General features: G+C 43.8%; 1 protein-coding gene and 1 long non-coding RNA gene across 6 annotated transcripts in view; one reads left to right on the plus strand and one right to left on the minus strand.

The window, feature by feature from the left end:
- LOC310667265 overlaps positions 1-12,549 on the plus strand; it is a 218,418-nt gene that overhangs the window by 178,630 nt on the left and 27,239 nt on the right. The window lies entirely within an intron of this gene.
- The window catches only part of SCARB1 (scavenger receptor class B member 1), a 47,540-nt gene that overhangs the window by 1,519 nt on the left and 33,472 nt on the right, over positions 1-12,549 (minus strand). For 2 of the 5 annotated variants that reach the window (XM_083419061.1, XM_083419065.1), the window contains exons 9-12: positions 10,068-10,141; positions 9,097-9,148; positions 5,546-5,692; positions 2,250-2,345 (exon numbers count right to left, since the gene is read on the minus strand). In XM_083419061.1, the coding sequence (XP_083275187.1) occupies positions 2,250-2,345; positions 5,546-5,692; positions 9,097-9,148; positions 10,068-10,141 (369 nt within the window). Of the gene's footprint in view, positions 1-1,335; positions 1,474-2,249; positions 2,346-5,545; positions 5,693-9,096; positions 9,149-10,067; positions 10,142-12,549 lie in introns of all 5 variants that reach the window. The other 3 variants (XM_083419062.1, XM_083419064.1, XM_083419063.1) reach the window with 3 other exon arrangements.

The following is a 12,549-nucleotide window of genomic DNA, read 5'->3' on the forward strand; positions in this document are numbered from 1 at the left end:
CATAGTTTAGTGTTGTGTCCAGACACTGTGATTAATTTTAATTCTGTTTTTTAAAAACAAAACAACATGCCAGCTTCAAAGACTACAGTTTTGAAATTTGCTTGTTTCAGATGTTCTGAACTACAATTCCAATCATGCCTAGTCAGCATAGCCAGTAGTATGAGATGATAGGAGTTGTTTCCTGCTTGGCAGGGGGTTGGACTCGATGACCCTTGTGGTCTCTTCCAACTCTATGATTCTATGATTCTATGATTCATCCAAAAATTCTGCAGGGCACCAGGGTGATAAAGGCTGAAGTAAGCCACAGCTGACTAGCCTTGGCTCGCCCAGGTTTGGACATAATGCTAAGCTGCAGCTAAACACAGAAGCGAAAGCTTCCAGCTTCCACCTAGCCATGCTGGAAAAGGAGAAAGGGGAAGAGTAGCCAAGCCTGAGCCCCAGTCACTACACCATAGTCCAGTGTTACATCCAAACACAGCCTCAATCTTTTACCACACTGAGGTGACTGAAGTTTCCCCTCACATTACCAACCTTTACCACACAAGGGCACCTTTGAACAAGATATTGACGAGGCAGAATTGATACATCCCTCCATCAGGCTAATTTCCATCTGTGTAAGAATATACAAACTGCACAAATATCTAAAGCTCACATTACCTTCACACCTACAGCAGCTGGTCAGAATAAACCAACAGCTTTATCTGTTTCGCTGTCTTATATTTCATCTTTCCAATAACGCTAGAATTTAAATAAAGCCAAAAGGCAGTAATTCCGGACAGACCAAGAGTAGGCAACTTCTTAGCACAATACATACCTGATAAGATTCACCGTTGTAAGATTAAAAAACTACAACATTGAGGCAAATTCCTGGAGAAGAAATCTTAGCAAGGCTGTTGGTAACTAAAACAAAAACCCATGTTGGGATGCTGAAAGCTCCCAAACATCAGGAGCTGTGTGTAGATAGTTTCAAAAGACACCTTCAAAAACAATGTGGACTAGGATGTCTGATCCAGAATGTATTTCTTACATTGGAATTATAGCAAAGAGTTAATTCCCAAAATCCCAAGCAGGCCTTCATAAACTTGGATCCAGCTTTATCATCATCATTATTATTTTCAAGAAAAATGAGGTGAGCAATAGCAGGGTATGGGGTGCTGGAGGAAGGGGACCCCAGGAGGCTGTGGTGAGCAAGAGGGATTACCTGGGTGGAACTCAAGATGCCCACTGTTGCGCCTACATCATTTTAAAAGCACCCAGCCACTAAAGCAGCCATTTAAAACCAAGAAGGTTTTAAAGAGAATGAAGATACTTTGGTTTTACAATGGTTGACATTACCTTTTATTGTCATGTATCCACCTATAGTTTCGCTTCCTTCCGAGCTGCTGAGTTGATGTTTTTTTCTTTGGAGATGACGGGATCGGTCCCTTTAGGTCCTGACCCCTTATTACTACTCCAAAATAAAAAGAGCTTTCCCTAGAAAACAATCAGTCTGGTTTAAACAGTGTTTTTATGCTCCACTACTAGGTCTGTTTGGTTATTTATCTGAAGAAAGGAGAAGATTATCATTTAAGTGAGGGATGATTTTGTTTTTTAAAAAATAATAATTTCATCTGAAGAATAAGATCAAAGTAATCACTGGAACTAATTTATGGAGTCTAATTTATTCAATGTTTGGTAGAAAATATTTGGTTTTCTAGATACAAGATGATTTCCATCTTAGATTTATCAAGAGATGTCAAGTGTTATTTAGGATTTTATTTTTTTTAAGTTGGTTCTCAAGCCAGATTCAAAAATGGTTTGTTCACATTCTCTCTCTTGTTTTTTTAAAGAAATGCTTTAAAAACTCAAATCTTCTCCCTTTGGAAATTTAAGGCAAGAGTTATAAGTCTGCAAGCTTCCCCTATGAGTTATACACACCCACACACACACCCTGTATGTTATTTTAGTTCACGGGGGGCTTTTCAATCTGTCTGTCCACACAACCAGCTTACAAGGGAGGCCACTATTATAGACTGCCAGCCCAACGGCGAGGGAGAGAGAAAGACGGACAGAACTTGGCCATGCATCACGGCTGGCTCAGGCATTTGCACGTCTTGGGGTCCAGGCAAAGTGTTTGGCTCTACTTGTCCCTCTGCCACTTTCACTTTGCTCAGATTCCCAATGGGGCAAGAAGCAGCGAGAGAGAGAGAGTTCTCTGTTTGCATGCCCGGCTTTTTCAGGATAAGGCTTCCCATCTAGGGGGCTCTTACCTGTGGGCCCCGATACTTATAGCCAGGGCCGGATCCAGGATTAGAAAATTTTGTGGCAGACTGGGTCCGCATCTCAGTGGGCCCATCTTTCAATGTCTGTTGAGAGAATGAAGATTTCACGCGAACACCATTCTCAACTGGCTTGAGTGAGATTAGAGCTTCATTTAATTACTATAGTCATATTTTTCACTTGATAACCCAGGCTACGAATGACAGATAGCTGTGCAATTGAGTTGGAAGGAATCCTTATTGTTTAAAACAAAGTGGGCTTTAAGGAATCAGGATTCAACCTTCTTATACTTTTATGCCCAACAGTGGCAGCATCTCAGAAGAACTTCAGCTGATAAAAAAAAAATCATGCTTCAAAGTTTAATGAATATTAAAATGATCAGCTAAGGAAATCAAGGAATGCACTCTAGCTGGAGCTGCAAGTTGGAGCTGCAAGGCTACTTAACAGCCCTTAATGAGCAAACTACCAGTGCTATGCCTTCATAGGGGAATTTCGTCCATTGAATCAGTATTGCACAGGACCCAACTGGACACATTATTCACAAATTAGCTAATGTATGACTTTTTTAAATGTAATAGCAGTGGGTGGGGAGGAAGACAGAAAAACTCTAAATTTAGAGTGTAGTCAGGACAGCAGAACATTGGATAACTTTCTTGATCAGCAACCAGTAACTGTTATTACTACTGGAAGGAGGAAAGAAACTGGCTGGTTTGTGAACAACAGCAACATCATATGGGTAGAAGATGGTCCTGGAGGATGGATCTTGGTACATGAGGCCACCAGCTTGCTGAAGCTAAGTAGGTTTGGATCTGGTCAGTGCCTGGGATGGGTGCCACCTGGAAATTGCATTTATGCTGCCTTTGATCACATGTTGGAAGAAAGGTGCGAGATAAATGTCAACTAAATATTGTTGAACTTAAGAAGCCCCTCCAGCCCCCGGCCAACATGGCCAACGGCCAGATGAGATGTGAGCTGTGGCAGCTGCAAAGAATGGGGGAGGGGCAAGAACAACTTCCTTTCTAACTAGGGGCTACTTTTAAAATGAGGCTGCATTTTAAATTGCACTTTAACCTGTATTTTAAATTGGTCCCTCCCCCCATTATGTTTTTACTGTAATTTTACTGGTGTTAGCTGCCCTGAGCCCAGCTCTGGTCGGGGAGGGCGGGGTATAAATATGTTGTTGTTGTTGTTGTTGTTGTTGTTGTTACTAGCTCCCCAACTCCCTGGTCACCTCAAATATAGATTGCAATTATTTTTAATGCCACACATGAAAAGGATTCCAAAAGGAAATCCTAGTAACGCTGAACTCAACTCAACTGGTAACTGATTTCTCTCATGGCTGTGAACATTTGCAAGCTTTTGAAGGGACAGGTTTTTCCTGTTTTCAAAAACAGGAAAATAATTTCTTGTAGCACAGGGCGAGAAAATATACTTGCTTACTAATAGGAATCCCATTTGTTGTAAAATTACTCAGTCCGCCATCGCAAGAAGCTAATTTAGTGGCCCCTCTCTTGGTCTTCCCCAACGTGGGAATGTTTTGGATGGCAACTACCATCAGCGCCAGCCAGCGTGGCCAAAGGTCACAGAAGGGGCACCTGGAGGGCACCAGGTTGGAGAAAGCTGTCCTACTCCAATAGCCCGTTAACATACTTGTTTGTGTTATCTTCAAAACTCTCAGCCAAAATCACTGGAGCACCTTCCAAACAAACTGATGGTTGCCCAGAGTCCACTTCGTCCCATGCACCAGATAGATCATCTGACGCACAGCTATATCCCTTTGACAGCAAGAACTCACATCACTGGTCATCCATCTTTCAACGCTAACAATGTAGCACCACCAACCTTGGCAGATGGTGACCAGGAGATTTGCAGAGCACCTTTAATCAGGGGTGGGGAGCCAGTGGCCCTCCAGAAGTCATAGAATAATAGAATTGTAAAGTTGGGGTCCTGAGGGTCATCTAGTCCAACCCCTTCAGCCCCAGCAAGCATTGCCAATAACCAGGGGTGGTGGGAGTAATAGTTTGGAAACATTGGGTTCTCTGCCCCTGCTTAAAACATTGCCAGTGAAGAAGGCACCAGTGGGAAAACTCATAGCCACGTCACCCTACTGATTTGGTAACTATTTTGGTACAGCACAAAATTCCAAGTCACATTCTAAACAAAGCCACTCAAACTTTGCCCCCTCCCGCGCACTTTAAAAAAGTGTGGATGCGCATGATGTGAGAAATCCAGGAAGTGAAGTGTCTTGTCAAAAGATCCTTGGAAATGCCTTTTCAAGTCATGGCATGCACAAGCCTTTTGACAAATCACTTCAATGCAGATAGGGATTAAAAACTGATAGGTAGGATAGGTAGACTTCAGGCATTTCCTTTAATTTAATTTAATTTTTTTTAATACTGCAGATTTCAACTGCAGAATTCTGGGCTGAAATGTGTGGTTCTATACCTCCCTTCTCCAGCCTCTAAAAAGTTGAGACCTCATTACTGCCTGTCTAGTGTCATTATATTATCGTTTAGTCGCAAGGTATGTATTTGGGTGGAATCAGCAGTATCCGGGGTCTGTGCTTCCTGGTTGGAAAGCGAATAAAGTTCTTTTCAAACATCTCCCTCTAAGCCTTCCACAACAACTACCGGTACTTTCTGTTTCTTTGCCATTCATTTCATTTTTAAAAGCAAAGCTTTCAATATACAGCTGAACTTCAAGAGTGACAGAATCACATCAGACAGCTGTTGAAGGAATGTACCACCTTCGGCAGCCGGTGCGGAAATAGCATCTTGGAATGCACACCATGTTAAATACAAGAAACCTCCCAACTTGTAGAAAACTAGTTTTTTTGTGGGGGGGATGTAAATATGACTTTTTCTTCTTCTTGCCATTCTACTTCCCATACTGGAAATGGGAATGAAAGCATGCCACCCCCTTAGATTGCCCCCTCAGTTGGTGGTGCAAATCCATCAAGAGTCACACCATGGAGTTGTTGTAGATCATACAGTCTGGCTCTGAGTTTTGGCCTTCCATTATAAAATCTGAGAGGATAAAAAGGAAAGCCAAAACCTGCATTCTGAAACAAATATGAATTTTCCAGTTTGAAAGCAAGTCAATCATGGAATTTAAGGAGAAAAGATTTCAGGGGTTCAGTTTTGATTTGATTTATTATTTTATTGATGTTGTAATTATGCACCAATTTGGATTTTTGTCATAAACAGCTTAGTGCATATTTACATGGAAAAGTGAAATAATAATTTACATAATTCAATCGATAATAATGATGTCGCTTTATTCCTACCTTGCTCCTGAGCCCAAGAAGAGTTGCAGTCACAAGCAGGAAACCTCCCAGGGCGACCAGGATATACTGAGCATAGTTCAGCACCGCAGGGATAGTCACCATAAAGGTACGGTACATTGTGAATACATCACCTTCGATCTCTCCGCTCTGCGCAAAATGAAGAAATGGGTGTCCATATTTTAAAATAAATAAGGTTATGAATAAACCTAATAAACCAAAGATAAAGAGCATAAAAAATACTGATACATCAGGCTGTAAGCAGCATAAGGTTGGACTTGCGGCTCCAAAACATTACAAAAAATACTCATTTCCCCATGAACTTGTTTGGCTGGTTTATATGTATTATTTTGTAATGTTAGCTTAATCACAGTTACTATGGACCAATTTTTTTCAGTCTATTCATATACAGTAAGATATATACTCCCTCTGCCCCCAGTTTTTAGATATTATAAACAACAGCAGTTATAAGGTTGAGCACTAGTTCTTGATCATTTTCCAGAATGGCATCTTTTAGATAACCAAGCAGAAATATTTTAGGTTCCTAGCGTATATGATTTCCTAACATATCAGAGATATTTGCCTGAACAAATTTCTAGAATACTTCTATTTGAGAAGAATTCCAAAAGATATATATGTATATGCTTTATTTGATCCACATATCCCAATATTTATCCAATCCTAATTTGTATATTAAATTAAATTTAAAAGACATTACATACCATTGACAGAGGGTTTTAAAATAGTTCTCCTTTAGGTTTGCTGGAATTATATTAGAATGGAAATTGTCCCAAATAAAGTTCCATTGTTGCCTGGTTATTCTTTGATCCAAACCTCACACCCATTTTCTAACATATGTATCCTGGTTCTGATCCAAGTTCAACCAAAGTTTACAGAATCTTGCAGAAGTTTACAGAATTATGCTTTTATCCAAATGAGAGATAAATAGAATTTCCAATTTCCCTCTTCCCTGACTTCCCCATATCAGAGAGGTCGCACCTCTAATTTGAAAATATTGGAAGAGGTTCTTATAGTAGCTAATACTGAGAGAAGAATTTCAAATTTAGATTCCCAATATATTTAAGCATATCTCTTTTTTATCAATTCTTCCACCCCCAACAGTGGATCTTCTTTAAAACATTCTTTTAACTTAGTCAATTTTGTTGTGTACCCTTTCTGCTAGGTACTGTCATACCACCACTGCTTGGTTTTTTTAAAAAATACAGAGTTTGGGCCGCTACCCTAGGTGATTTTTTTCATTCCATATAAAATACTGTAGCATCTCTGTCTCAGGCTGAGACCCCATCTGTCTTCAGACTGTCTCTCCAGAGTGGTGAATGCTCTAGTTATCTCTCGCTTGGACTACTGCAATGCGCTCTACGTGGGGCTGCCTTTGAAGGTGACCCGGAAACTACAACTAATCCAGAATGCGGCAGCTAGACTGGTGACCGGGAGCGGCCGCCGAGACCACATAACACCGGTCTTCAAAGATCTACACTGGCTCCCAGTACACTTCCAAGCACAATTCAAAGTGTTGGTGCTGACCTTTAAAGCCCTAAACGGCCTCGGTCCAGTATACCTGAAGGAGCGTCTCCACCCCCATCGTCCAACCCGGACACTGAGGTCCAGCTCTGAGGGCCTTCTGGCGGTTCCCTCACTGCAAGAAGCCAAGATACAGGGAACCAGGAAGAGGGCCTTCTTGGTAGTGGCACCAGCCCTGTGGAACGCCCTCTCAAAGAGAAGAACAACTACCAGACTTTTAGAAAGCATCTGAAGGCAGCCCTGTTTAGGGAAGCTTTTAACGTTTAACAGACCACTGTATTTTAATATTTTGTTGGAAGCCGCCCAGAGTGGCTGGGGAAACCCAGCAAGATGGGTGGGGTATAAATTAGTAGTAGTAGTAGTAGTAGTATTTTGACAGTATTTCAGACGGGACAACTAACGGAATGCTTAGTAGTATAATTACAATTTGGAGTAGGGTATTTTCCCACAGCAAGAGATAGATTAGGAATTCCAGAATTCCAGTTCTTTCTCCAACTCACAAAATAGCTTTTGTTGATTAATCTTTACTATATCAGATTGGAAAACTGAGCCAAAACTAACAAAATGAATTTCAATAGGGACAAATGTCAGGTTCTTCATTTAAGTTGAGAATAACTACTTTTGCTGGCATCCGTCTGTCCTGCGAGACAATGGAGTGTGCCTCTGGCGGTGGAGCGCAAGCCTGTGTGTGGAGTTCCTGGGCTGCCCGGACAACAAGATCCCCCCCTCAGCCACACTGATGTGGTCCAAAGGAAAGCAGAGCAAGACGTTTGGCACCAGTCTGGCTGCAGGAGTTGCCGGAAGGAGGTGTAGAAGGCACTATCCAACCCTGTGAGGGACGCCACCCAAGATTTTGTAGGGTTTACTCTTTAGCCTTTTCTTCTCCCAAAGATATCCCGCAAGGCAGCGGAGGTTTAGCATCAGTTTTTCTTCTCCTAGATGGGGTTGAAGAGCCCCATCTGCCCCTCACTTCCCTCTACAGCAGAAACCGCCTTCTTGATCTTTGGATCCACTATTGGTCTCGTCTGCTCAATCTGCTGGAGCCTCTTATCGCATGCAGGCAAAGTCCCTTACTCACTGAGGGTTTGAGACCCATTGTCTACCCTCACCTGGCATAGTTGGCGTGGCAAAACCATTCCCTGAATGGGACTGCTGTCACTGGCTGACAACTTCTAGAGGAGCCACAGGTGATAAGCTGAGTGCAAGGTGACGACCAAAGGTAGACAAGCTACCCAGAAGGCGCACAATGTGTCTCCCACCAGAGGTACTACCCCTCCCCTAATATAACACAGGGGACACCTGAATTGCCAGCAGTAGATGTGAAAAGTATCTAGGGAGTTAGATTGTAAGTTTAACATAAGTCAACCGTGTGATACAGCAGCAAAAAAAGCTAATGCTACTCTAGGATGCTTAAAAGCTGACATGGATGGCGCCAGGCCTGCTTTCCTGTGGAGAGCATTAATTAAAGGGGGAGTCATCATTGAAAAAGCCTGTTCTTGTGTTGCCACCCTCTTCAGAGGATGCACACAGGGCTCTGGCCCTGCTCACCACCAGCGGGCAGCCCCTGGAAGGTGGCACAAGAGGAGAGGAGGCCTGGGGATTGGGAAAGGTCCCCCTGTCACACGCTGTAGTGCTGGGCTCCAGGGTCTAGGCAGCATTTCCAAGGGTGGCCCCAGATTGGCAGGGGAGACAATGCTACATGCACATCAGCCTCTTTTGGTTCATTTTGCAGAGCCTAATCCAGACGGTATCAAAAGTGGCAAAAATAGTTGCATTCTCACAAAGGGGTGGGGGGGGGGAGCTTTTTCTAGAAGAGATTATTCTGGACAGAGGCGTGATTCATGGCGAAAAGATTTAAAACTTGAAGCCAAGTGTTGAATAAGCCATTACAAAATTGGCTTACGCAAGACCAACAAACGTTTAAACACCCCCACTTTAAAAAAATAAAGAATAAAAGAGGAAGCCACAGTGTTTGGCCTGATTCAGCCCACTGCAAGCTTCTCACAACTCACCTCTGAGAACCAAATGAGAGGTAACACGACTGTCTTGATTGACCCTGTTTGCCTGAAAGATTAGGGGACAACAATGAGAATTGCAAGACCTTTTGATGGTGTGACCGCTGGTTCAACATTCCTTTCTGGATTTAGGGCCCAGCTGGATGTTACAGGCGAAGGCAGAGGTGGGGGGTCTCAGGCCCAGGGGCCAAATGCTTCCCTCCAAGCCTCTGCATTGGGTCCTTGGCGCTTTCCCATGCCACATCCCTTGGCTGTACAGGCAAGCTATAGTTGATCTTATAGATAGTTTTAAGGAAAATGCTCCTCCAGGCATTCATCCCTCCTTGAATGGAGCATGGCCTTGAACGGTGATTCATGCCTCTTGCTTGCATGAGTAGAGAGGGGAGGTGTGCGCATGCATGCACGCATGCGCTCATCAAAACCTTTGGTTTTTTGTAAAGCTCATTGGTGGGGAAGCTCAGACCAGGGAGCCAGATATGGCCCTGCGTAGCTAGAGAAGTTTTCCCAGGCCGCCCTCTCACTCCAGAAACACCCACAGTAACTGCTCTGCTTTTCACCTCAACTGTTTTTGCATGGCTGGAATATGGTCCCTGAATTCTGATAATGCCTCTTGCTTGTCTGGATGGAGGATACAGGGGTGGGTGTGCGTGTGCGTGGGTGTGTAAAAACTAGCCTAGTGTACACAGATAAAATTTACATTCGCTGCTCTGTCCATTTCTGCCTCTGCTCAACACTGACATGTGGCCCTGGAAGGCTGCACAGATTGGAATGTGGCCCTCAGGCTGATAAATGTTACCCATCCTTGCGCTAAGGTGTACAGTATATAAACCCCCAGCTACCTGATCTGGCCAAAGCTGGCTGAGGAAGGGGTGGATCTGGATGAGAAGAACAGCCAAGATGGAGAGAGCAGAGGGTCACAGGGTTGAGAACAAGCAGGCTCGTGGCACCTGGAGAACTTTGCTACCTACCAGATGCCGGGGACTCTCTTCATGAAAAGATTCAGCTGCAACTTGATGGAGCAATTCATAGGAATGCCAGTCAACTGCATTAGGAGGAAAGAGATGGATTTTATCTTTTAAAAACTTTTCCCCATTTAAGTACTTTTACACTGCTCTTCCAGGATTGACAGCCTAAAAAAATCAATTCACAGCAGCAGCAGCAGCAGCAGCACACAAAACCAAATGAAAGCCTTAAAAAAAAAAAGGAATGAAATGAGATAGCAGCAGTAAAACACTAAGTCACTTTTTAAAAGAAGTCACAGTATAGCAAAATAAAAATCAACCATCAAAAGTTTGATAAAGTCTTTATTTCCAGGGCTCTTGGCTGGCACAACTGGCATGGAGTGAAGTGGGCGAGAAACACAACACTGTTTATTTCAGCATGGCAGAAAGCACATATGCCCTAGATTCTAGCACTTGTAAAAACAAGAAAATCTATGAAGTCAGTCAGGCAGAGAGATACCGACTGGTCCAATATCACTCACTGAACTTCATAGCTGAGAAGGAATTTGACCTTGCCATCTTTCGTCACATTCCTCTACCCTACAGGCAGTAAATGTGCAGCGGTAGCCGGTGCCCATGGGGACCGGTAGGGTGAGAGGCAGGGAGCCCAACATTAGGTGGCGCCAAAGGTAATGATAGGCAAAGCCTGCTATTCTACTTTTGTCCTAATCTTCCTCCCTGCTGAGTACAAGCGCAACACTTGGACTAAGCATGAGGAAGCTAATAGGCAGTGCCTCCCTCTGCACTGGGGGGCAGGCAGGTGGGGGCCAGTTTGTGGGGCAGTGCCCCATTTGCCCTGACAGACCAGCCTCCACTGCCAGTGTGGTGCCTTCCAGATGTTGTGAACTATTCCTCACATTGTACCTGTCCATTGGTCATGCTTGCTGATGGGAGTTAGGAGCGGCTACATCACAGTGGCGCCAGGTATATCCCTCGCTTGTTTGGGAAGCATGGGCCAGAAATGAGGAGCCAACACTGAAAACACCCCTCCCTGGCTGCCAGATGTGTCACCTCTGACAGTGGGGACAGCCAGAGGAAAACCTCTGCCGCAGGACTGGCCAGGTTCATTGACCCAGAGTAGGCAAGACACAATTCAACCCCCCCCCCCAAATCATTTTATGCCTAGTAGTTATCTTGTTGAAGCAATATACCTCCTAGCACCAGCCACTAAATATCTTATCTCCTTAATTACAGTTACTTCGATAAAGTATTTATTGCTGTGGTGCTTGGTTTTATGGTTGACACAACCAGGGTGTGTGGCAGGGAGAAGCACAACCCTTTTATTTCAATATGACAGAGAGTACATATGCCTTAGGGATATGCTGTGGTCTAAACCACAGAGCCTAGGGCTTGCCAATCAGAAGGTTGGCAGTTCGAATCCCTCGGACTATAGAGCGAGATGAGCGTGCAACCTCAGAGTTGTCCGCAACTGGACCTAATGGTCAGGGGTACCTTTACCTTTTTTATATATGCCTTAGATTCCAGCACTCATAAAGATAAGAAAATCCAGCATGTCAAGGGAGGTGCTCCTGATGTTACAATGACGCTCACCTGTGGCCCATCACCATGACTGTGGCTTGCAAAAGCTAGAGGGTTTGCAATGAAGCCAGTGGGTTGTGCAAAATGTTGGTCCCACTCTGAGGAGCCCCACTGAAACTAAGGACCATGACTGACCAGTTTGTTAATTGCAATGGGTCTACTCCAAAGAAAACTCAGTTGGATGCACCTCATTACCTCCATGGGTGAGCAAATTTCCCAAAGGCTTCTGGGATTTGCGTGGTGTTTTTCTCAGCTAGAACCCCAAGGGCCACCAACTCGCCAGGTGCAAAATGGCAGCCTGGAGGACAAGCCAGAAAGATGGCAGAAGGAGTAGAGTCAGTTGCCAGATGGACCCCAGGAGTCACACAGCAGCCTTGTTCATGTGACATGCTAAGCCAAACCATGACTTCACTGTGAACATGCTTCTTCCCCTCTCCATCTTCCAACCCTTCTCAGGTACCACGTATATAACCTGGTTTGTCATGTAACCCCAAATCATGGTTTGTTTCAGACAGGCTACAACCGATGAGCTAAGACCTAAGCTCGGCTTTTTTCAGGCTTAGTGTTCATGTGTTGTTTCATACTACTCAGGTTTGCACAACAAACCGCACATAAGCTACACAAATGCTTGTTTGTGCTACCCATGGGGGTGGTGGAGGCACATTCACAATTAAGCCATGGTATAAAACAAACCATGGCTCAGTTCAGTGTCCTAACCAGGCCACTGAAATGACCTGCATAACAAAGCCCAAAGCTAATTCTGATTAAGTACAGATTAAGGATGTAAATACAAGAACTGTCATAAAGAACTCATCAAAGACAACCTATTAATATTCCTATTCTACAGGTATGGAAAAATGAGGAAGAGAGAGAAGAAATTAGTACAAGGTGAGCTATGCATACCCTCCTA

The sequence above is a fragment of the Podarcis tiliguerta genome (assembly GCF_965153285.1).
Source record: "Podarcis tiliguerta genome assembly, chromosome: 16".
Taxonomy (NCBI): Eukaryota; Metazoa; Chordata; class Lepidosauria; order Squamata; family Lacertidae; genus Podarcis; species Podarcis tiliguerta.